Source organism: Glycine soja, chromosome 3, assembly GCF_004193775.1.
Source record: "Glycine soja cultivar W05 chromosome 3, ASM419377v2, whole genome shotgun sequence".
Lineage (NCBI taxonomy): Eukaryota > Viridiplantae > Streptophyta > Magnoliopsida > Fabales > Fabaceae > Glycine > Glycine soja.
In genome coordinates, this window is record NC_041004.1 from 40128653 (window position 1) to 40154628 (window position 25976).

The 25976-nt window shown below is 32.9% G+C and overlaps 2 protein-coding genes across 2 annotated transcripts; one reads left to right on the plus strand and one right to left on the minus strand.

Moving 5' to 3' along the window:
• Nucleotides 1-3582: 3582 nt before the first annotated feature.
• On the minus strand, nt 3583-6821 carry LOC114406971. The gene is made up of 3 exons (XM_028369862.1): nt 6367-6821; nt 5473-5559; nt 3583-5322 (listed from the first exon to the last, which is right to left on the minus strand). The coding sequence occupies exons 1-3, from the start codon at nt 6688-6690 to the stop codon at nt 3931-3933; spliced, it is 1803 nt and encodes a 600-aa protein (XP_028225663.1). The 5' UTR covers nt 6691-6821; the 3' UTR covers nt 3583-3930.
• Nucleotides 6822-15950: 9129 nt separating this feature from the next.
• On the plus strand, nt 15951-25976 carry LOC114406972. The gene is made up of 18 exons (XM_028369863.1): nt 15951-17094; nt 17758-17952; nt 18587-18670; nt 19393-19452; nt 19782-19826; nt 20372-20571; nt 20681-21187; nt 21423-21516; nt 21619-21798; nt 21876-21965; nt 22650-22712; nt 22866-22940; nt 23037-23087; nt 24014-24091; nt 24287-24421; nt 24591-24698; nt 24806-24871; nt 25450-25976. The coding sequence occupies exons 1-18, from the start codon at nt 16735-16737 to the stop codon at nt 25522-25524; spliced, it is 2466 nt and encodes an 821-aa protein (XP_028225664.1). The 5' UTR covers nt 15951-16734; the 3' UTR covers nt 25525-25976.

The window sequence follows — 25976 nt, forward strand, 5'->3', positions numbered from 1 at the left end:
AAGAAGCTGAAGGACCAAAAATGGAATAGTCTCCATCACAGTTAACAGATGGGAGGTATCAACGTGAAACTCTTGTGTGAAGAATTGGGTACATCTCTTGCATGTGCTTCAAGTCCTGAACATGGCATTGCTGTTCCATCAAAATCATGGAGTTGTTTGACCAGGAAATATTAAAAATCTTTTTATTCCTTCAGTTCCAAATATGATCCAATAGATGGCAAAACTCTTGGAACCATTCATGAAGACTTGTCTCGCTGTGAGAGTTGCATATAGGTCAGAGATCAGAATCTGTTATGCCCCTTCTAAGCCTCTGGAAGTTGGTGAGACGACTCATGAGTGCATGACAAATAAGAGACCCTACGGTCAGGATCTAATTATTCACCCAGAACCTGATTGTCTTACCATTGCCTAACCTCCAGCCAATTGATTCCTTAATCAGGTGAGGTCCTCAGAAGATCCAGTTTATGCAACACAAAGAACACTCACCCAAGCCGTGATGGCCAAAATCTGAACAACATGTGCAGCCAAGAGCTTTCCACCCCCTCCCATTAACTACCCATAAGGCCTATAAGGTAGCCCCGGATACACTTCATTCACATACTCTTTCTTAGCAAACAAATCAGTGAAGATAATCCCCCACGTGCCACACCCACCTTGAAGCTGTGCAGCCTCAAGAGGGTCATCGTACTTCAACTTCTCCGCCAGCAAGTTGCACCCAGTGAGCACCCAAGCAGCCACGAACCCACATATGATTGCAGCCCACGGATCCACAACCGAACACCCTATACAATGATAGTGGTAAAATCATGACAAATGTACTAGTCATACAATTAATAAACATGTGAAAAGAGTGTCGTATTAACGAAGATTGTGATTTAAAACTCACCACAAATATTCCGTTCATATAACTAATAATGAAAAAATTGCTCATTCTATCTTTATAGTTACATAGACTTTACCTTTTAAAGTGACTCAGTTTATATAAGTATTTTTTAAGCTATTTTGATCTTTGGTACATTTTATAACGAGAAGGGCTAAAAATAATATGAAAGTGCTTGTACATGACTAAAAGTGAAGGTTTGTGTCAGTACTAGGTACTACAAAGTTAAGTTTGGGTAACTATTTGAATTGAGATGAAAGGTGGCCGCCAGACAGCATGCTTCTCATCATAAAAACTCAAAAGATTGGATTCAGAACAACATTAAAGGAGATAAAGGTCTTCTCTTTTCCAAAACTTGCTGGTTTATCTGGAGGTCTAGGAATGAAGAAATTTTCAATGATAATGTTAAACCGGTGTGGCACATTGCTAAACCAGATTCACACTCTCGACAACATTATCTTTAAGGACGTTACTCAATCATTGCAACAGCCTTCTCCTATGCAAGTGTGTTGGATTGCTCCTCCCGGTGATGTCATGAAGCTTAATACTGATGGGAGCGCTTTTGGAAACCCGGGACAAGCAGGATTTGCCGGAATCACAATGGATAGTCTTGGGAACTGTGTCACACAGGTTTCATGGGATCCTGTGGCTTTGCAACTTCAGTTCATGCAGAGTTACTCGCCATCTATCATGGTTTGAAGATAGCTAGAGACAAGAATTGGAAGATTGATCTACGAATCAGATTCAAAGCTTGCTTTGGACCTAATCACTGGAGAAATATCAACATGTTTCATCAATATTTCCCTACCATCATGCTGATCCATTCATTGAAGCAGAGATGGATTGGGAGGTGACCTTTTTGCACGTGTACCGTGAAGGGAACAAATGTGCAGATTGGCTTGCAAAGACAGGAAACTCTTCTCAACAGGATTTGATTATTCTTGATCATTATCCCTCTGCCATATACCAAGCTTACCTTGGTGATGCCATGGTGTCACAACCCAAAGGATTTAGTTGTTTCTTTGTTGCCTTTTCCTTTTCTTACAAATAAAAAAAAATGAGTAATTTTTTCATTGATAAACAAATGAAAAGAATATTGTATTCCTAAAGGACTTTTTCCACCAACAAGTCATTGATCCGAGTGGTCTTAAGTTCGCTTCTTCCTTAAATGAAGTCTTGAGTTCAAATTTTATAAATAAAAAAAATGTGAATGAGAAAAAAGATCTCACTCAGACTAACATTAATCATAATAAAATTTGATATCTTAATGCATATCGGTAAATACTCATATCTTTTTCTTAATAACATTTAACATAATTAACTTTTAATATAATAATAAATACATTATATAATTAAGAGAAAAAAATTATGTAAAATTTTATACTATTAATATATAGACATTGAATTCTATAATTAATACTTTACATAATTATAAATTACAATTATATTATATATATGCGTTTATATTTATTAAGTATTCAACATTAATATATTTGACTTAAAACAATAATTAATATATTTTTTATTCGTAAAAAGAAGAAAATTTACAACACTCTGATTTGTCTAATGATGATATATATATATATATATATATATATATATATATATATATATATATATATATATATCATTATTTTTTTAACGGTTACATATTATATTTAACAATTATTATATATATTATTATATTATTTGTTTATTTTTATTTCATTATTATTATATTGAATTCTTTTAAACTTTCAAGAAGTCATCAGGTGAATTGACAACATTCCAGTTGTAGACATTTTAAAAGATTTTTGGATTGTGTTGCACGTGATACAGGGACGGAGCCAGACTTGGCTATTAGGGGGCCATTGATAAAAAAAAATATTGGATAAAAATGTTTGCATTGATTTTTATGAAAATAATTATAATTTGATAATCAAAATGTTAATTATTTTATTTAGGAAACATAATTTAAGGTAGGAAATAAATAAAACTAAAAAGAAAAACATGCTTATTAATTATTTTATATAAACCATAATACTTTGTTGGTGTTGATGTCAAGTGTTTATAAAATTGATTTCAGACCAAATGCCAATCAGGATTTATGAGTATTGCTCACTTGTTTTGATGTGACTTAAGATTGAAAATTAAGAAAATATTATACCCAAATCTCTTCACTTTGAGAGAATTATTTTTATTGAATCTCACCAAACTTGTTTCTATTGCCTCACTTGGCCACTTCCCTCCCTTCTCAAACAAAAGAAAAGCTTGGCCTCTTTCACACTTCTCTCCCACCTAGTAATTTCTCCCCAAAATTACCCTAAACAAAAAATTCAACCCCATCCACCTATCAATTTATACTAGTACTTTTTTGGTAACTAGAGATAAACCACCTCTACCAATTATATACCCTTCCCATACCATTTACAACACCTCTATATAAGAATAGGTTAACATGAGCGTTAGCATTCAACATGTTTGTTCATTAAATGGTGTTCATTTTATCTAGTGTTGCACTATTTCGAAAAAAAAGGGTCAACGAATAAATTGTCACTTGTGACAGAGAATAGTGATATTTTAATATTATGGGGAAAATCTTTTTTTAAAAAAATATTGTTACGCGTGTAAAGATGTACCACTCATGCACAGAGATCATATATGATCAGATTCTTTCCATTTGAATAAAATTAGATACGCTGTTATATACAAAATTTCGATAATTTTTTTAAAAATGTTATAAATAAATCTTAAACATAATCAGCATTAACTGAAAACAAAATGGACAAAGCAACGCTTGTCAATTGTTGTACTTTCACTCACTTCCTACTTATGTCAGCATTCTAAGCTCGAAGATTAAACCTGTAATGCATGAAACTTATCTGCAATGGGAACGAGATAAAAAATCTAATCACTTATGAGATCCTCAGAGTCAGTAAGTCATAAGTATTGACAAATATGTAGCCAATAGCCACTGATATCTAACACTAGCAGGTTCCGAGTTCTTCCATTTATAAAGCAAGCAGCAGAACTCTTGTCTCGTTACCTTGAAGATTCATCATCATCGATAACTAGACACGAGCACGACATTCCCAAGAGGATTCAAAATCAAAGAATGAGCCCCCATCAAATGTGCTAAGATCAGGAGATGGCGTATTGAGTTCAGACGCCAAAGCATCATCAGCTCCAACCGGGACAGTGTTTTCATCGCTAAAAAGCCAGCGCTTGATATCATCGACTGAGCCAAGACCGGATGGAGCTGATGATGATGCTAAAGCATCATCGGCTCCAACCAGGAAAGAGTTTTCATCGCCAAAAAGCCAGCGCTTGATATCATCGACTGAGCCAAGACAGGTGTTCGTAGATCCTGAACTTTGCTGATAAGGAATGCTTTGTTTGCTATGCTCAATCCTATCTGCCTTCAATGCAGATTCAATTAGACTCACATCATGAGGTTTCTGTTGGCAAGAATATTGCCTTGTAGTTCCACTTTGGGTTACATTTCCACAAACATTTTCATTTCTACTCAGACCAGCCACATTATTACTTGAAGGAGCATTGTTACCTTGAACAGCATAAAAATTCTGGCTACCATTTGATTGGTATGATACTTGGGTTTCATGAGCAGTAGCGTAATTGCTGACAGAGCTGAGGTTATTCGGTTGAGAGCAAGGATTAGGGTACCATAAATTTTGGGGGACATAAGCATTTTGTCCGTAAGAAGTTCTGTTATCATTTGAAAATCCTGTTGCAGCATGATATCCGGCAAATTGCTGTGCTAGATTCACATGATTACTGAAGCCACCAGAAGCATCATGAGTAGAATGGTTCATTGGCATGGTGCTCCCAACACCAACACTGCCTAAACCGTTAAACAATGTATGAGAATGGAACTGAGGCACTAAAGTGCTAACTCCATGTTGTCGCACCCTTTGGATTGCACGATTGCCTAGCGAGTGCTGTGGAATGGATTGAGACTGGTATCTGTTTCTCGCCAAAGTAGATCCTGACTCTGGATATCTACCACGGTTTGTACCAGACGGGATTGTAAAGTTGGTGGCAATGGAGGGGACATTATTTGGCCAGGATACCTGGTTCTGGAAGCTAGAATGTATCGAGGAGCACGTACGCATTGTAATTGGCGAAGAGGATTGATTTTGAGGTATGGAATTGACTGGGGAGCATGTATGTGTTGCAGTTGACATTGATGTCTGATTCGGCAACATGGAATATGGAGACATCACACGAAAAGGCAGAATATTGTTCTGTTGGGCATTCGTGACATCACTCAAAGTACTATAATTGGTTGAAGACGGTAATGGAGCAGTCTTGCCCAGCTTGAAAATTTTCCTCCGTGTTCTCCATGTCTCGGATTCATCGGTTGCATGACAATGATCCATACCTAAAAGGCCAGTGACCCATTTCGGACATGGTGCTACAGAATCACACACATAACAGTAGCACTGCATGTCATAAAAAAAAAAGGTCATAGTAATAGAAGGATAATATCAAACAGCTAATAACATGAAGAAAAAAAAACTAATATAATTACACCGGCTCATGCATAAGTCTAAATTCTGACATAGCCTTAAGCAACAAATTATGAACTTTACCTGGTAACAGTGTTTCTCATGGGGGGTGGAAGAATAAGGAAATATGACACAAAGATGCCGGGGATGAGGATAGTCTCTGCATGCAATCTGCAAGTCAAAAACAAAAAAAGAACCTCCACATTTAAAATGATATAGATACATCTTCAATCATAAGCAAAGAAAGTATGAAAATTGTAGTTTAGAGAAAACAAAATCAAAAAAGTAAAATGAGCAAATAAGTATTGCATTCTGTAGCATTTCTACTGCACGCAAATAAAAATGCCGCAGGAAAAGTAAATTCCGCAATTAAATACAAGTATTGCATTCTCAAGCATACTTCTAGAAGTTATATAACTTGATCAGAAGTTAAATACATCTGAATCATAAGTAACCACCATGACATTGCAATGTAGCATAAAGTATACTTGTACAGATTACAGAGGATCCACTCTGGCTATGCTGTCTTCCAAACAGAGTTAAAAACATTTACTCATCCCTCCGAGAATCTTAATCAGATATTCCAATTTCAATCTTAGGATATGAATCCATTCACTAACACTCTTTAAAAAAAACACATTTTCTTTCATTGCTTGAAATTCATATGCATCCCACTAGTTTGGAAATGAAATCCACAAAAATGGAAAATGAGACCCACCAGACTCACATGTTCAGTAAGAACCATTAGAATTTCAGCCAAACAGTTCATGCTCAAGGAATTGAAAACTAAGAAAATTGAAAGCACATTACGGTACTTCCCAGTTACCAATACATCCAAATCAAACTTTTAGCAAAACACCAAAAAAAAAAAAATCACATGCACGATATTTGAGAGAGTATCATTTAGTCCTTTCTTTCCCACTAACAATTATATAAAAATAAGAAATTTATTTTGAAAATTTGGAGAAAATAAAATACCTGACCCTTCTCGCCAACAACAACCAACTCGTCTGACTCAGTTGGCGAGTCACCATCCACGGTGGTGACTCGGCTTTCAGGATCAACATCCAGAACTACGCAATCATCATCATCCTCCACGCTTGGCGTCGATATCAAAGAAGAATTCGACTTCGACTTGTGTTCATGTTTGCTCACCTCGTTCGATTCCTCGTCCGAAATGTCAAGAAACTCCTTCACCCAGTCAAAGTCAATGATCCTGTTCCTCCCTCTGTTCTCTTCCAAACAAGGCACTTCCTCTTCTTCGTCCGAACTCACATACAACAGAACCGGCACGGGTTCCATACTGAACAAAGTATAGAACAGAGTTCAAATCCCCGAAAAAAACAACCTCAAAAAGATGGAGTTTTTGGAACAGTGTTGCCGCAGTGGGGTGGAATAAAAACTGAATAACATATGAGAAGCGCAAAAGACAACGAGTGCCAGAACAGTAGTAATAATTATAAATATATAAATATTTTTAAATAAATAAATAACCGCTTCGACGTTAACGTTAGCCAGAGGAGAGAGATATTCAGAATTTAAAAAAAAGGAAAGATTTAAAATTTTAAATTGCAGGGCCACAAAGTGTACTCTTTGCTACTGCTAGGTGAGAAAACTAGGCAAAGGTCAAATACTAAAAAAAGGTGAAATTAATTTATGACAGAAGAATAAAGAAAGATGTTTGGGGGGAATTTGAGGAGGTCATTTCCGTTTATTTTCTTTCTTAAAAAAAAGAGGGAAAACCGGTTGCACACGTAAGTTAGGAGTGATTGGGGCGCGTGGAAGGTGTTGTTTGTGCGTTACCAACTGCAAGTTGAAGTGGAAGTTGCAAATCAAAATGAAGCCTACTTGCCTACTGCCTACTACGAAATTCATTCATCCCCATGCCCATCTATGTATCTGTGCCAACTGACAACTACCATAAACATAGGTTTTCGTGAATTTCTAAGCTAATGAAACATAAATTGTTTAAAATTAATATATCAAAAAGTAAAAAAAAAAAAAACAAACATTCTTTTTAGTATTGAATTACTAAATTAGATAAATAGCCTCTTTAGTCTATGAATGTAATTGCTGAAAGCTTAATTCCTATATTTTTAAATCCGTTTATTATAAGTAATATGTGTCGTGGACTAATTTACTTAATAATTTTAAAAAATAGAATTTAGATTTGAATTTGCTATATAAAGTTAAATTTTAAATTTTTTAAAATAAGAATTACTTAAATGTGTATCAATTTTAAAATTTAAATATATATATATATATATATATATATATAATATAAGTAAACTTCACTTAAAACTTTTATAACAAGTAAATCTAAACTTACACTTTATAATAATCATTTATTTGTGAGAAAATAATTTGAAACATGAAAATTGACCGTTGATAAAAAAACAAAACTCCATAATAACTGTTGATTTGAATCAATTAAATATAACATTGTTGGAGGATTAAATAGCTCACATTAATTATTTTATTATACAATTTTTTTTATACAACTAATAAATATATCATGCTAAAATATCTATTTATATATAGGTTTAATTACCCATTTAGTTCCTATAGTTTTTAAACTTATTCATTTTAGTCCTTATAATTAATAAGTGACTTTTTTAATTTTCGATAGGTTCCTACCGTTAAAATTATTTAACACCGTTAAATTATTGTTATCGGTCGTCCTTCCTCGGAGCTCCCTCTCTTCCGGGAGGCTCCCGCCTTGCAACGGATATTACACTTCCACCCCCACCCTTACTGTCGTGCTCACTGCAAAATCGGCGTCGCCGTCGACCTCTCCGACACATGCAAAGGCGAGAAATGGAGAGGAAGATTTTGACGGCACGGTGTATGGCGGGCTTTTCCATTTGAGACATAACACTCAACGATGATGAATCTAAACCCGTAGTTGTTGCCGTCAATTATGAGTCTGAACCCGTGGTTGTTGTTGTCGTTGGAATCAAATAAGGACTCGAGGTTTATACGTGGTTGAGGAGTGGTTGAGAGGTTGACGGCGACGGCAATTTTGCAGCGCCGGCAGTGAGGATGGGGGTGGAAGTGCAGTATCCGTTGCAAGGCGAGGGCCTCTCGGAAGAGAGGAAGCTTTGGGGAAGGATGTCGGCAACAATAATTTAATGGTGTTAAGCAATTTTAATGGTAGGGACTTATCGGGAATTACATGAACTAAAAAAACCACTTATTAACTATAGGGACTAAAAAAACCACTTATTAACTATAAGGACTAAAATTGATAAGTTTGAAAACTATAAGAACTAAATAGATAATTAAATCTTATATATATATATAATTTTTTAAAATCTATTTATATAGTTTTTGTACATATTTATAATACCTATTTATATATTATTATTTATCTTTAAACAATTTAATAATAGATTTCAATTTCTATGACATTAATTATTATCATTATTGTTATTATATAATTTGTGTAAAAAATTTACACTATCACGGTATATTTTCTCTCTCTTAATAATAATAATAGTAATAAAAATAATAATATACTATTAATTTTTTGATAAAAAAAAGAGAAAATAACATTATTATGAATACAAATGTATTAAGTGTCTTTTTTATATAAGATATAAATAGGTGTATTGCAAAAAAAAATGGAAAATTGATTTAATAAAAAATTATTAAATAGAAATAGATAAAACTAATAAAATAAGAGATAATTTAACCACTACGGACTAGTAGTATTTGTTCTCACTTTTTTTTAAGGAAGTACTTGTTCTCACTTAGTTTTTGAAAATGAGTATTTGTTTGGCCTAGTTAGAAAGATGTGAAGGATTTGTAATCTCATAATATCGTAGGGGAATATTGAAAAAAATTCAGAGCCAATTACTTTTACGAGAAAATTAAGGGCATTTAAACTCTAGGGATACAAATCCATTGAAATCAAAACTAAAAAATCTCAATCATAAAAGTTTTTTTTTAAAATCTAATAAATCATAATATTTTTACATAATTTTTTTAAATCCGTAAAACCTTTAAAATTAACCTGTTATTTCTCTTAATGCATTAGACCACTAAATGTGTAAATAAACTAATGTCAAATTGTTTCAGTTTTATTAGTAATCTTGAGTTGAAATCCTTAGTATCCTCGATCTTACTTAAGTAAGATTGTTTCAGCTTAACCAATCATCTTGTTCTGGAGACCTTGATATCCTCAATCCTATTTGAGTGAGATTGTTCCGGTTAACAAGTGGTCTTGGTGTTGAGGCTTTTGTATCCTCGATCTTAACTCAACGGCTGTAACATGTGCAGATTCAATTAGACTCGCATCATGAGATTTCTGTTGGCAAGAAAATTGCCTTGTAGTTCCACTTTGGGCTACATTTCCACAAGCATTTTCATTTCTACTCAAGCCAGCCACATTACTCGAAGGATCATCGTTACAGAATATGCATAAAAGTTCGGGCTTCCAATTGATTGGTAAGATACTTGGGTTTTATGAGCAGTAGTATAATTGGAGCGAAAATATTGCCTTGTAGTTAATTTTAATTTTTAACTAGTCCTCTTTATCTACCACGTATGTGTTGCAGTTGGCATTGATCTCTGATTCGGCAACATGGAATTTGGAGACAATAGCATAGCACCATGAGGCTTAATTTGATTCTGTGGGAAATTCACGACATCACTCAATGTACTACAATTGGTTGAAACCGGTAACGGATCAGCCTTGCCCAGCTTGAATTTTTTCCTGAGTTCTCCATGTCTTATATTTATTGGTGGCATGAAAGAAAAAAAATATATTATAATTTAACCAGCTCGTACGTAAGTCTAAATTCTGACATAGCCTTAAGCAACAAATTATGAACTTTACTTTGTCACGGTGTTTCTCATGGGAGGTAGAAGAAAAAGGAACATCCACATTTAAAATGGTATAGATACATCTTCAATCATAAGCAAAGAAAGTATGAAAATTGTAGTTTTGACAAAACAAAATCATATATGAAAAACAAAGTAAACTTAGGCCAGAAAATAAAAAAATAGAATAAAATAAAATGAGCAAACAGAAATGCTGCAGCAAAAGTAAATGCCTCAACTAAGGCCTTAATCTCTGCTGCAAACAAGTATTGCGTTCACAAAAATACTTCTAGAAGTTACATAACTTCATCAGATGGTAAATACATCTGAATCATACATAAGTAACCACCATGACCTTGCAATGTAGCATAGAGTATACTTATACAGAGGATCCACTCTGGCTATGCTTTCGACCAAACAGAGTTAAAAACATTGACTCATACCTCCTAGAATCTTAATAAGGATCAGATATTCCAATTTCAATCTTACAATATGAATCCATTCACTAACACTCTTTCAAAACACGTTTTCCTTCATTGCTTGAAATTCTTATGGATCCCACTACTTTGGGAATGAAATCCACAAAATGAAAAACGAAACTCGCTCAACTCACATATGAATTTCACCAAAACATTTCATGCCCAAGGCATGGAAAACGAAGAAAATGAAAACACATTACAATACTTCCCACTTACCAATACATCTAATGATCTAAATCAAACTTTTGGTAAAAGACCAGAAAATAATCAGTCGAGAGTATCATCTAGTTATTTATTTTTTGCCAAAGTTACACAGAAATGAAAAAATAAAAATTGAAAATTTTAAGAAATGTTCATAATTTAAAAAAAGGAATGCATGCAAGGCCAAAAAGGTCGAGAAAATAATGTAGAACTTTTTTTAGTCAAAAATCACAAGTGTCTCTGAACCCATTAATCTTGTTTGCGGTGTGTAACTGCGGTTGAGATATTATAATACACTGGTTCTCAGGTTAAATTTCACTTATGTGAAGGCAACAGAATATTATATTACTATGGCAATCCTTTGCGTCAGATAGTATCCTCTTTTTGGTGCTATATGAAAAAAAATAAGAAAATGGTTAAATATTAAAAAATGGAAATTTAATTTAACTTTTGTCTGAATTGCAATTTCATTATTATTTTTAATTTATATAAATATATTATTATTTTTAATTATAGTAACTAGTAAGCAAAGAGTTTATACTAAATATATCATAATTCGGTCAAAATACCTTATAAGTTAGTAAAAAAAATTACAAGCCTCCGAATCAGGATTTTATAATAACTTGTTGTAATACAAATATACCACTACTCCCTCCTTTCACCAACAAAAGAAAGCTATTACTCTCTCTATCCCCAGGGACTAAAGTTTAAGATTTTTTCACACTAATAAAGAAAAATAGATAATAGTATTTATTAGAAAACAATTTGAATATAATATTTTATTTTTTTAATTTCAATAAATATATTATTAAGTTTTTCAATACAATAAAATTAGAGTAGATATTTTTTAATATCTCATTAAAAAAGTGAGAATTTCAGTCAATTTTAAATATTTTTTTGAAAAACTAAAATCGTTGTCATATTTGGACGGAGGAAATATAACAAATAAGGGTAAATGTTAACTTAATAATAGTTAATTACATGTTAATCAATAACATTCTATTATTCTATTTCCTTAAATTAATTTTTTTTGTTAAATAATACAATGCCATTTTATTTTATATTCATAAAAAGACATAATTATAATTATTAAGGTAATTATTACCAGTATTTTTTTATGATTTAAATATTCAAATTAATAAAAAAGTGTCTATTTTGATTAAAAAATAATTTTATATCATATCAAATTAAAAAAAAATCTCACGAGATTTATGCTGATTTCAAAACATAAATACATAATTGATAATTTATATAAAGAAAATAATCTATAAATATTAGTTGTTAGTTTTGTTATTATGTTAGTGGAAGGAAGGAATTTGAATTTAAGAATTTTCTCTATTTTTTCTTCAACTATCAAGACAACTTTATAATTCCTATAATTTAAACAATATATATAAGAATATCTAGTACTCTTTAGTTATAGAACATAAAACTACAAGCGTAACTTTAGGGGAAAAAAGTAAGATTATGTTTAATAAAATTAGTAAAAAATTGACTGAAAGCTAAAAACATAGAAGTTGTAAAATGGGTCGAGGTAGTCGGGCCGACCCGATGAAAATGTATGATTTAACCTTAAACAAATTAGACTTTTCAAGGGTTTGAGTTTCATTTAAGCCTAAATTAAATTTTTTTTGACCCAATTCATTATAGACCCAGCATTGGGTTGGGTAGTCTGTTTAATTAGAAATTGAAAAATTAATTTTTTAAATTATAAATGTTTCAATTTGTTAAAATAATCAAAGAGTGTAAAATTAAAAAAAATTACAATTTATTTAATCTAAAGACTATCCTTCTCCGAAATACCTGCATATGCCAAGCCCATATTTAAAGCGGCATCTGTTTTGTCATTCCAGACAATAGTGTCATAAACATTGGAGATCACATGGATCAGTTTGCAAATATTATTAGGGACAACCTTAATTTTTGAAAGTCATGTTCTCCAAATTGTGCTAAAAAATTACTAACAATAGCCTGCAGCTCATGACCATTCAAATTGACCAAGGTCATGTATGGGTAATTGCACTGCGGATCATCAAGACACAAGATACCATCCCATTTTACATGATGAATAAAGATCTAATTGCCAAAATAAGTTGTCCACTGTCAACATGGACACAATTGTAACGTGATTAACTGTTGAGGTGATTCAAACATAAACCCCTTTTAAGAGAAAATTTTCACTGTTGTTTCTTCTTGAAAATATATAATCCGTGATATAGATTCAATAGACTTGGAAGAATTGGGTATAATACTCCATTTAAAATAAATCGCAAGTTCAATCATTCTATTTATAATGAGGAAATGCACTTTAAGCATATAATGATACTCATTGATCATACAACATCTTGATCAATGAGTTATCCCACACATAAACTGGACTTGTTGTAACTGTTGGTTTTTTTCTTAAATTTAGGGTCATCAAAACTAAGTATGCCATCCTGGAAGCAATTTACATTGTATTTAGGGTCATCGAGGCTGAAAATATACCTTCCCAACTTTCACATTATGAAAATATAATTCATATTTTCAATTGAATATAAGGTCGTCAAAGCTTAAAATTCAACATCATGAATAAACACAGCATTTAGCAAAGTAGCATCAAGGGTCATATTTCGAAATAAAGAATTTCATTCATCCTGCAATTTCTAAGGGTCGCTAATCCCAAATCAAAATTCTGAACAAAAAGTTCATATTGTAAGAAGAGATTTCATATCGAATGTTACATTGAGCGTCATTGAGAGCCATCAAATATCCTCCTATCCGGATTTAAAATTTTGAAATAAAGAATTCAATTCATGTTGCAATATTGAATTGTATTAAGGGTCACCAAATCCAATACAAAATTATGAACAAAAATTCACATTATAGTTTCGATTAGGGTCATTCGAACTGCCGAGAGTCAAATTTTAATTCAGATTAAGGGTCATCGACAACCATAAAAATTCAAATTTCAGAATCAAATTTCACATTACAATTCAGATTAGATTCACCGCAAGTTGGGTCACCAAGGATCAATTTGAATTCATAATAACGAATTCAAAAAAATTGTTCAAAATTATAAACAAATTTCACATTATACTTTAGACTAGGATCACCGAGAATCAATACTGAATTCACAAAGAATTCAACATTCTGTTCAAAATTATAAACAAAAACTCAAATCGTGGTAACTCTAAATAGGGTCATCCAGGGTCATAATTCACAGAATTCTAAATTCTATTGGAAATTATGAGGGGGGGAAATCGTAGCTCCGAATAGGATGGTCGGGGTCATTCCTGAATTCACACAGAATATTATAAATTATGTTCAAACTATAAACAAGTAGCTCTGACTAGGATCATTGAGTATCATTCTTGAATTCATAAAGAATTTTCAATTGTATTCACAATTATGAACTAAAATTCAAATCATAGCTCCAACTAGGATCACAAAAGGTCATTAGGGTTTGAACTCATAAAGAATTCAAAATTTTGAAATATAGAATCCATATAACCACAAAATTTAGGGTCATTATGTCATTCATGAAAAATTTAATGTTCTTGAATAATCAAGAATGATAACATATCATATTATTGTCGCAAATGAAAACACTGTCAAAACATTCGTGCCAAAACACCCCAAATTATGACGAACGCACCGTTGATTCTTGCTTGGGTTTACTCTCTCTTTCTCTCTAGTCTCTGAACGAAGCTAACAACTCGTGGAAAATCAAATCTCAGGTGTGATCTTTTTATAAGTAGGGTAAGCCAGTGTGGGCCTATGTGGGCTTGAGGGTGTAGTACAGGTCCATTTATAATTTGTAACTTTTATTGATAATTCTTATGTTTTAACTTTATTTAAGTTGATTTTTTTTATTAAAAAAAAACTTTCAACCTATATATATATCGTGTTTCCTTTTTTATTCGTAAAATATCAAGGGATTTGTATTCGATTTTTATGTATGTATGTATTATTATTACAAGAATAAATTTAAAAAACTAATATATTGAGCTTGTTTCTTTATGCTTTTTTTAAAAAATATTTTTTAATAACATAAGTAGTTTCTAATTTTTTCTATATGTTTGTCTGAACTTTATTTTTTTTAAAAAAAATATATATATTTAAGAAGCAACTCTCATGTGCTTCTTAGGAAAATACTTTTTAAAATCATATTTTTGAAATTTAAACAAACTGAACCATGAAAAGTGAAACTAATGATAGAAAAATTGAAATAGCTTATTTTATTTAAGAATTTAAAAATAAGTGGAAATATTTATTAAAAACCTGCTTGTTTTATTTTTTCCTTTATTGTAATTAAAAAACTAAATAAAAACTTTTATTTAACTGTGTAAGTATTTAACATAAAATGGATTCATGTTTCATCCTCTATCTTATCTTTTGAGATGTACACATAGGTTGATAAATGTTGTCCAAGTCTCTTACTTTTTATTTTTAAGAAAATTATTTATTTGGTTTCTGCAATAGCACAAAATTTACTTTTTGACCCATATGCTAAAAATAATTCATTTTAATCTCCAATCAAACATTTTTAAATTCCTTTTGGTCCCTAACATTACACAAACTTTATTTTTTCATCCTATGTGTACTAAATTTTATTTAAAGGATTAACCTCTCTCAACATATGATTTATCATATGCTTGAATCAATAATCAAATTATGATGATATATTTAAATGATAAGATTATCTACTATGAATCATATGGCATCTTATTTGGTTGTTTAAATATTATGCTCCCAAAAAATAGGTGCTAAACATATATAATAAATCATATATTTTCTAATATCTTATTATTATCTTTTCTTACCTTAGAAGATTTAAATAGTTTATCACGCCCCAAAAAATAAAAATAAAATAAAAATCCTTTATTATCATGCACATGCAGTGGCCATAACACTTGGTCCGATGAATTAATTAAAGTTGGCTTGCGTGCTCGGGGATTTCTATAAGAGCCCCGACAAGTTTGGCAAAACTGGGAAACAAATGGAGCAGTGTCCGATCACAATTAATTCAAGTTGAGGACCATGCTCGTAAATATATTCTCATATGTTATTATGTTATGTTATGTGTTTTTGTTGACATGACACGAGTAGTTTTTTTTTTTTTTTCCATTCTCTGCTTTTTGTTCAAACTCCAAAGGTTCTTTCTTTCATCTTCCTTCCTTTCTCTTCCATTTCTATATATATTTAGCAACTCTTCTCTCTCTCCCCTCTCTCTCGCTCTGTTCTATCTAGGACAAGGACCGAGCCTCCTCAGGAACCACGAAAACACAGGTACATGCGTGTTTGTCACACCAAAAACCACCTGCAATATTGATCTTGCCTTTTGAATTTTCCATGCATTTACTCGCTCTTGTTTCCGTTACAAGCAATATGCGTTGGAGGGTTATACTTTTTCATTTGCCTCTTTCATTCTGCGCATTCTTTTGCCATTAATGAGAATAATACCGGCAGTTCCATCATTAATGAGAAGAATATCATTGTTCTATGTTTTAGAACCAGCAGGTTGGTGCCCATTATTGTTCGGGTGGAAAAGTTTGAAAGTTTAAAAGGAAAAAAAAATTAAAAGTGGAATCTACCTGCCCAGAGGAATCAGTTGATGTTTTGATCGTTAAATCATATAAAAAAAACTTTTTTTTGTGAGAAAGAGAAAGAAGGATCCCTGGAATAAACTTGGTGATAATGTCCATCTGGGGCATTCTCATTGGAATCAAAATGTGGTAGAATCATCAAATTCAGTGCAATGATCCAAAAGGGTGGTGGTAGAGAAATGGTGTGGAGGCTGTAATTTGATTATTGAAGTGAAAATTGAGAGCATGATGATGAGCTAGGTGCTTATCAAAATATGGACTCAAAAGAAGAGGCCGAACATCATGAGGATAGGCCAACATCGCCAATGCGGGTCCTGCAGCAGTTATCTGAAGGGGCATTCAGAGTTGCTGGGGAAGCATTTCACAATATGTATTCTGGTGGTGGGTCAAGTATGCCACAAATGGGGCCTGGTGCACATAGACGATGTCAAAGTGAACTTGTTACTAGAGAAGGAGTTCAGCGTAATAATAGCTTTCAGAAATTAAGATCTCATGTGCACAAGGCTTGGCGGTGGGGTGGCAGATTCCGCGAAGAAGTTTCACCGGCGAGTTTCAACCCTGAGGTCATGGCCAACCAGAAACGGCAGTGGTATCGGCTTCATCCTAAAAATCTGGTATTTAATTTTTAGAATCCCTTCATGTACTATATTTATTTTTGAAAATATTCCTTGCCTGACTGACTGATCTGCAAATAGTAATGTTCTATATTGTACAATACAGTAGTACAGTGCTATCAATGATGATAAATTTTTCAATAAGTCGGGTTACTTCATGTTTCACCTCAGATTAGAAAATCAGTTTCCTCCCTTCAATTACTTGTTCATCATTGTTTAATCAACAAAATCTACTACTTTGTTTAGACAACTTCTTTGTCCTCTAGGAAATTTAACCATTCTTTTGCATGTTTTAGGAAATATAATATTTCTGCATGCAATATTTTGATGTCAAATATACATCACCTAAGGGAATTGGTAGCAGTTGTCTCTCTATATAATCTAGCCCTATCAGAAAGAAATTAGAGCATGAGCATTGAGCCATTGAGGGTTTTGATTTTTCTTATATTCGTATAGTGAACCATGCCATACTGGTTTATGAGTAATGGCTATACTGTTAATGCTAAAAGTTATTTTGAAGGTTCTTCATTTAGACTTGAAATGTTAACAATGATGCATTATTGCACTAACTTGTAGGATGTGTCTTTGTGTACCATACACATATTTGTCAGAAATGTAAGCTTATCATTTTGTATAAGTAAGCCACTGTGAATATTACTGTAGGATTGTGTAAATTATAAGGAGCCAGAATCGCTCTTTGAACATTTTGTGATTGTGGGGCTGCATCCAGATGCTAATTTGGAAGCCGTGGAGCATGCATTTGCAAGAAGGAAAAAGTGGGAAAAGGAAAAACCTGCATCTCTAGATTACAAAATGTTACAGCAACAAAGGCCACCGGAACCAACTTTGGAACCTCAGGTTTGTTAGATATCAGTAACACATTCATTTTATACAACAATAGCTTTATTCCACTAGATGAGGTCATCCACATGGGTCACATAATGATGCCATCAGGCTTGGTCAAAAACCAAGATTTTAAGAATATTATTTACCATGAGATTCCTTTCAACACTCACATTTGATTGAAAAGGAAATTTTATGAGAAAAGAAAGAAAGTATAATTAAGGGAAGGATAAGATATCCTCCAAAACAGAGGAAATAGAAGGAAACTTGGAATAAAAGAGATAACTGGCTGTCCAGTCTCTGCATTTCAGAAACAGAAATTTAAATTTAAATTTGTCTGTTATTCTCTATAGATAAGTTTTTAAGGTTAAATTCTCAAGAGTGTTATAGGCTAATAGGTGTTGTGCATATCTGGTGTCTGGTTCCCAGCATTTATGAAAGATGTTTAGGAATATTATATCTGTATTTTGATGGTGAACGGGAATTATTTGAGTTACCATACAAATAATCTCTGCAATCAAATAATTTGATCGTAAAATTTCCGAGCAAACAAACTGTAACTGACTCTTCCTTTTTTATATTCACAATTTAGTTTATTGCTATGGATCAATAGATTCTTTGCAGCTGATACCTTTTTGCAAACATGCAGTTACTGTTCAAATATCCTCCTGCAAAGAAGCTAACAATGAGTAAGAAGGATTTAGCTCCCTTTTGCTTTCCTGAAGGTGTTAAGGTCGGTTTGATGCTATTTTACATACTCAGAGCTGTCAATTGTTTTTTTTTCTTTTTTAAACACTGTCTTACAATTGTTTGCATTTGGAGCTACAAAAATTGGTCCTACCATCATTGCATGTTGCCCTTGCCCTTTCCATGATATGTAAATGACAAAACAAAATTATTTGATTTCTCAATGAATAAATTGTTTGATTTATCTTGGAGTTAGAAATTTCTGTTATCTTTTTTATCATTACACTGCAGCATATGAACATAATTTATACCATTCCCGTATGTGACATAGTAAGAGCAACTTAAACAGTAGTTGCTTATTCAATATTATGATGATATGGCAAGAGAGAGACAAGGAATTCAAAGATGCAGTTGCCTTTACAAGCAACATTGTTTAGCAAGTTTAAAGTTGAAAAGTGGGGTCATAAGGAGAAAGAAACTAAGGAACAGTATCTGCAATAAAGTTGCTCCAAGTCTATTGAATCTAGAGAAATCTCACTATATTGACTTACATTCATAGGTTTAGCTTATTATGATTGACTGATCTTATTGCTTTTAATTTGTATGATTTCTTAATTATAAATAAAAATTTCCCATCTTTTATTTTTGGTAGAATTTGGCATTTTGTTACTAAGATAAAAATAACATTTTTGCTAAACAATAGGTCTAGTTAAGTTATAAAATCTGATTTTCCACAACTGTTTCATTTGTTTAAGTGCTGATTTACAGGCATGGTTGTTGGAGAGGACTCCATCTCTAAGCGAACTAAATGAACTTGTCTATGGACAGGTATGCCACATCGATCTCATAGTTCTTTTTCATGAAAAAAAAATGTTTTTGCTTTTTTACAAGCTAGTTAAAGCAATTTATCATGTAGTGTTTTAGATAATAAATTTATACTACGTAAGCATAACTTATTACTTAGTCTAAGTGCCATGGCATGCATATGCAGAGAAATATTGAGAATGCTACATTTCATGATCTTTCATTTTTGTTGTAGAGAAGCATTGACTCAATCCAATTTTTATTGTATAATTAACCTTCCATTGAGCACCTAATACCTTTGCAACCAAAGATAATATTTATTCTTTTTTCTTTTTGGCTGTTATTCTCTACAGGAGCATTTAGGAAAAGATGATCTTTCATTTGTCTTTACAATCAAGGTAATTTTTGTATTGATATCATCTATCGACTTTAGTCTGTTAGCTTGATATGGTTAGTGATTGTTCTGTTGAACTCTTATTTTACTTGTACCCTGGTTCACTTATGCTAGATCAGATTATGCAAGATTCTGTGTCTGTGTACAGTTTCTGCATATTACTATTTTGAATTTCTTTTTTGAGAATTGTAGAGTGAGCCAGGGGGGGAGGGGGTAACTTATCTTACAGTATAAATTTTTTCTTAGCTACTTAGTATTTTTCTGTGAGATAAAACTTCAGAAGTATATTTCTAACAATTGTCTCAATGGTTCAGATTCCTCAGAACATTTGAGATGCTAAAGAGCATCCTGTTGTTATAGCTCAAGCTGCGAGTGAGAACAGGAGAACCAAAAATAAACTTGAAATTTGTAACATGGTCCCTTATGGACAAACAAATAGGGCCGGACAGGATGGATTAAACATAAACTTACTGCATACCTTGATTCTCATTTATTTCTTACAGTAATATTGCTGAAACACTTTTATGTGTACCTTGATGTCTTGATCAGGCAGCAGACAATGCAACACTTTATGGAGTTTGCTTACATGTGCCTGAAATTGTTCAGAGGCCCCCTGGTATCTTAGGCATATCATCTCCTTTTTCTCATCCCTCTGGGGCATGCAGCCGCTTTCTGGTTTCTGCACCTCGCTGTTACTGTCTTCTAACTAAAGTTCCTTTCTTTGAGTTACACTTTGAGATGTTAAACAGGTTAGCATTATTGGCATGTACTGACTTACTTTTCAGGGAAAAGACATGCTTGATATCCTTTGGTTTTCCCTACATCCAGTAGAACTTACTATGCCTTACTTGGATGCAGTCTCATTGCACAAGAGCGCCTGAATCGGATAACTCAGTTTATAAATGAGGTGACTCTCACTGGCAGCACTCCATCAACACCCAAATTAGATGATCAAATGAGTTCAAATGCTAACTCCCCGGATAGGGAGTCATTCAGTGACTGGATGGATTGTGCAATACCCCTTGATGCTGCAGCTGTTATTACTGCTGCTGCTGCGGGGATTATATCTGATGATGAAATCATACAGTTGTCCCCTAAAAGATGGGATTCTCGCTGTCAATCTCCTGTAAGTGTGACCGCCAGTGATGCTTCAGATCATTGGCAGGTCAGGGATATAGATAAGGATGGCAGGAAGAATCTACAAGATCATGATAATTGTACTTTTGGGGCACCAGAAACTCTTGGTTCTATAGAAAGAATGCATGGAAATTACAAAAATGACCAAGTTTCTCCGAAAGTTGGAACACCTTTTTCTGCTCAGAATCGTGTCTTGGAGCGTCTTGGAAGTTCCGAATCACTTTTCAGGTAATAAATTTATAATTACAATATTCGTTTCGATTTTACTTTTGGATAGACTGTCATCACTTTTTTTCCTTCAATTTATTGTGCTACACTTATAGCAATTATGGAACGAAACTTTTTCAGTTTTGATATGGTTCATCCATCTGTCTACTTTGTTGGTGTGTTTTTCTTCTTCTTTTTATGACATTTAATGTTTAATTCTTATTCAATTTCAATACCATATTGTTTTCATTGGCAGTCCAGTTAGAAGCATGGCATCAGAAGATGAGGACGATTTTTTCTCAAACAATGAAAGAGATTACGGGGACGAATTGTTAATAGAATGGGCCATGGTTAGTGTAAAATGGTTGTCAATTTGTTTTGCATTGATTAAATTGAGGAGATGTTTGATTGGCATTTTACAAGTTTTCTTTTTTTGTGAATGGATTTGATAGGAAAATAAGAATGATTTGCTACAGATAGTGTGTAGATATCATGCTGAACCTATTCCACCTCGAGGAAGTGAATTTGTCTTCCACCCTCTCGAACATCTACAGGCTATTCAGTACATACGACATTCAGTTGCTTCACTTGGCTTCGGGGATGATTGTTCAAATTGTTCTGAACCAGCTCTGGTAATTTTTTAATTGATTTTTAACACAATACTTATCCAAAAATTATGTACACTCCTTACAACTATACTTGGTTAAAGGACAATGCAAAGCTGGCAGCTGCTGAGGAAGCCCTGTCATTATCAGTATGGACAATGGCAACTACTTGTCGAGTTCTGTCCCTTGATAGTGTAAGCACATATTCCAGTTGACATTCAACAGTGTTAATGTTTGTCTGAACTCAGAAGTTCTTTATAGAAACCATTTCCTGCAAGCAGAAAATCTTTTAAAGCTATTATTTTTCCTCTAATTTCTATTTTACTGATCTTTTATGCAGAAAATGATTTTCAGATTGATTTTGCTCGTCTCTCATGTTTCCTTTTCCTGTTGCTGGTGTTCTTTTTTTTTTTTTTGCTGTTTAGTTATCCTAGTTCTTATACTGGATAACATTATTGAATTATAGCTTGCATCATCAGTTCCTAAATTACTATGTGTAGTTTAGGGGTATACTTTGGTTCAAACCAAACCCAACAACTATTTACATCCTCTAACTAAAATGAACCCGAATATATAAAGGTAAAGAAAAGAAAGAAAAATATATCATTTATATCTCCCTGAACATTTCCATTTTCCCTATGTTTTTCATTCACATAAATAAGCAGATTCCTTGTGATTCTATATTATGAATTATTCCATAATCAGAAAAGGAATGGTGCTGCTAGCATTATTCCTTACCACTAGCAGAAACAATTTGTCAAAGAAGATGCTTTACTGCATTTTCTTTGCATCATGTGGACTGTTACCTATGGCCCCTGCCTTTCCACTTCCTATTGAAGATTTTGACTCATTCCATTTATCCACGATGTTTCTGGTAGGTGATGGCATTAATTACAGGAGTGTTGTTGGAAAAACAGGTGGTAATAATGTGTCCAAATCTGGTAAGTCTTTAAAACAATCATAGTAATTGATGCCCATCGATTTTCCTTACAATGTTGTAGCTTATTACTTAGTTGCTGTTGCTGATTGATTTGGATTGATGCAGAGGGGATTATAACCCAACTTTCATTTTGGCAAATTTTGACATAATGCAGGGTGTTCTATCTGCCACAGTGCTTTCTCTGATTCCCATGATTCGTCCATTTCAGTGGCAGAGTTTATTGCTCCCGGTGAGTCAATGGATTCAACAAGCCATGGTTTCAGATTTTCCTTGTGGCATTGTCAATGTCACGTAGGTCTAACAATATGTTAGCTTTGCTTTTCAGGTTTTACCTGGGAAAATGATTGATTTTCTTGATGCCCCAGTTCCATATATTGTGAGTTTCATTTTCTTTAATGTTTACAAAATATGTTGTCTCAAATTATATTTGTTTTGTAAGCTAGTACTTTAGTGTAGTATTCAGTGTTGCTTTGTGTTAACTATTACATTAGTATATATTCTTCATTCATTCATAATATTCTCCTTTACCAGTTTTTTTTTTTTTTTGGCAAAAGGGAGCTGAATCTTGGAGAAAAAGAGATTGGCATCCTAACTATGTTGGCACCCCAATCTCTCAACTCCAAACAGATCCAACTCAGAACATATATATGTGTGTGTGTGTGTGTGTGTGTGTGAATAAGCAAAACAGAATTACAAAGCAATTGGATTCTCCCTTACCAGGGTTAATGATTGATTTTCTAGGTTTTTGCTTTGAGAAATTAATTCATATGAAACTTAAGATGTAGCATTTATGTTTGCATTTGTGTAATCTAGAAATTGACCTACAGCATGTTTTTCATCTTACACAGGCAGTGGGTTAATATCATTATGTGGAGATGTACTTTAATTCCAGTGATCACAGTTAATTTTTTTCAATATCAATGTCTTTGTTGCTTTTTAGTTTGTAGGATGCGTGCTTACTTCCAATTCCATTTTGAATTGATAATGCCTTTGCATTGAGGATTAGTATGTTTGTGTTAATAATGCTACTGTTCTGTCAATATGTGAGAATGATGCCCTGTTCTGAAATTTGAATTAAAAAATGAGACCAAAATTAGGGTTGGAGAGAGGAAGAGAAAGATCAGATTAGAAATTTTTTCTTTTTTAAGTGTTCATACATGAATTATAACTTCAAACCGAAAATTTTATCACCATGGTTATCTGTCATTTGTGAATTTAGCTCTTTTTCTTTTTCATGAATAAGTTTTTTAAAATTTTAAAGAATGGTCTCATTGTTTATCCAATTTTCTTTTGTTCGTGCAGGTTGGCATACAACATAAACCTGATGACTTGAATATGAAAACTAAGAATCTTGTTCTTGTTAATATGCCAAAGGATCAGGTTTGTAATAATGTTTTAAAGATAATTACAAGTTATTCCACAAGATATGTGGGGTGTCTGTTGGAACTAGTCACACTTAATTTACTTTGTCATATCTTTGACTATTTCTAAAATGTTTTCTAACCAGAAGATAGCATATACTGTACCATGCAGAATTTTTCGGTCATGTTTCTCTTCAAATTTTTTCTTGTGTAGGTTACAATGTGTCACTTACCAAGACTTCCACGACATAGAGAGCTTCTCTCTCAGTTGACTCCAATTCATGCTAGACTTTCAAATGAAAGATCAATTGCTAGAAAGCATCCTGTACATAGGTGCAACGAAGTCCAGGTTTTTTTAGTTCTCATACTTAATTAGATCTCTCTCTCACACACACACTATTTTGGAAAAATACATATTAGTATTTCTTATCTATGTATAATCAACTAGCACCTTTTCAGCTTCTAGCTTCTGATGCTCCTCCCATTAGTGGCAACTGCTAATTTTTACTTGTTTTCAGGCTGAAGCTTCAACTCAGTTTTTGAATATAATGTGGCACTATTTGGAGTCACTTTGTTCAGATCTGAAATCTCACACGATCACTAGTGTACAATCAAATAACGACAGGGTAAGATGACTAAGTTATTGTGATATTGATTTTTGGAAGTTCTCAAATAATCAAGAATTGGTAGTTTGCCTTCTTTTTCCTAGCTCATCCTGGATTAATTTGTTCAGGTTTCTTTACTTCTTAAAGATAGCTTCATTGATTCATTTCCTGCAAGGGACCAGCCATTCATTAAGGTAACAACCTTATTCTTTTAAGGAAAACCATAGGAAATTTTCGTTCTACACAAGCATTGAAATGATTGTTACATATAATTGTCTTGTTGCCATCCTAGTTTAGAATAAAATTTGATTGTATATATTAATTTCGCTTAAGCTGCAGAAAAAGTAAGAATTGTTAACATCATTGGGGAGAGGGGTACATTAAATATTCCTTCAGAATAGGCACATTGGAATTTATTTTATTTTCACTTATATTCCTAGTGAGATTGGTGTTTTGATAAACTTCTCCATGATGAGCACTTATTGGATGATAAAATAAGAAGGTAAATGAATTAAAGTACTTTCATAATCTAAAATCAACTTAAGCACTTAACTTTTATAAAATTTCTCTCACCTAACTTCTCTAAAAACTGAAGTGCATCACTTTATTTTAGCTTTTAGGAGAAACTTAATTTATTTTATCTTCCTATTTTTTTTGTGAAGATTGTCTTCGTAGTTAGTTCTGTTTTTATGGGGACGTTTATTCAAGCAAGGCAGAGCTCTTTACTAATTACTGTTTGAAAGCTATTGATTTTGAATCATTGGCTTTGCAGCTATTTGTAGATACACAGCTCTTCACTGTTTTATCAGACTCTCGTTTGTCAAGCTTTGAGAGTGGTGAGTCATAGTCCCATCATGTCACATTATTTTAGACCAAATGGTGCAATTCATCTGTTATACATGTTTGATGGCACTGAGGAAGATATAGTTGTTGATTTCATTGGGGAAGACCTCCAGTCCAGATGAAACTTTGCTAATCCAAAGAATCCAAGGTTTGGAATGACATAGTAAGTAGAAATGTGGGTTAAAATTTTTTGTATAATGTTGATAGTAATAGACTGCAAATGCCATGTACTAAGTCACTGTGCTAACCCAGAGGAAGGAATCACTGTCCCTATTTTTTTATTGAGGGATATGTTATTGGGTTTAGCTGCACGTTTTGTAATTGAGTAATGTGAGTACACACAGACTATTTGCCCTGTCCCTGTAGCACAAGTAGTTAAGGATAAATGAACATTGCAATTATTGATATATGATTAATAGTGTCACGAGTTTATAAAAATATTTAATTGTGATTAAT

What these genes read in the sequence shown, in the direction of transcription:
- LOC114406972 (XM_028369863.1), top strand. Translation starts at nt 16,735, where the DNA reads ATGGACTCAAAAGAAGAGGCCGAACATCATGAGGATAGGCCAACATCG. An exon ending in AACCAACTTTGGAACCTCAG is followed by an intron (nt 17,953 to 18,586) that starts GTTTGTTAGATA and finishes GCAAACATGCAG; the next exon opens with TTACTGTTCAAATATCCTCC. An exon ending in GGCAGAGTTTATTGCTCCCG is followed by an intron (nt 22,941 to 23,036) that starts GTGAGTCAATGG and finishes TTTGCTTTTCAG; the next exon opens with GTTTTACCTGGGAAAATGAT.
- LOC114406971 (XM_028369862.1), bottom strand. Translation starts at nt 6,690, where the DNA reads ATGGAACCCGTGCCGGTTCTGTTGTATGTGAGTTCGGACGAAGAAGAG. An exon ending in TTGTTGGCGAGAAGGGTCAG is followed by an intron (nt 5,560 to 6,366) that starts GTATTTTATTTT and finishes TTTGACTTGCAG; the next exon opens with ATTGCATGCAGAGACTATCC. An exon ending in ATGAGAAACACTGTTACCAG is followed by an intron (nt 5,323 to 5,472) that starts GTAAAGTTCATA and finishes TATGACATGCAG; the next exon opens with TGCTACTGTTATGTGTGTGA.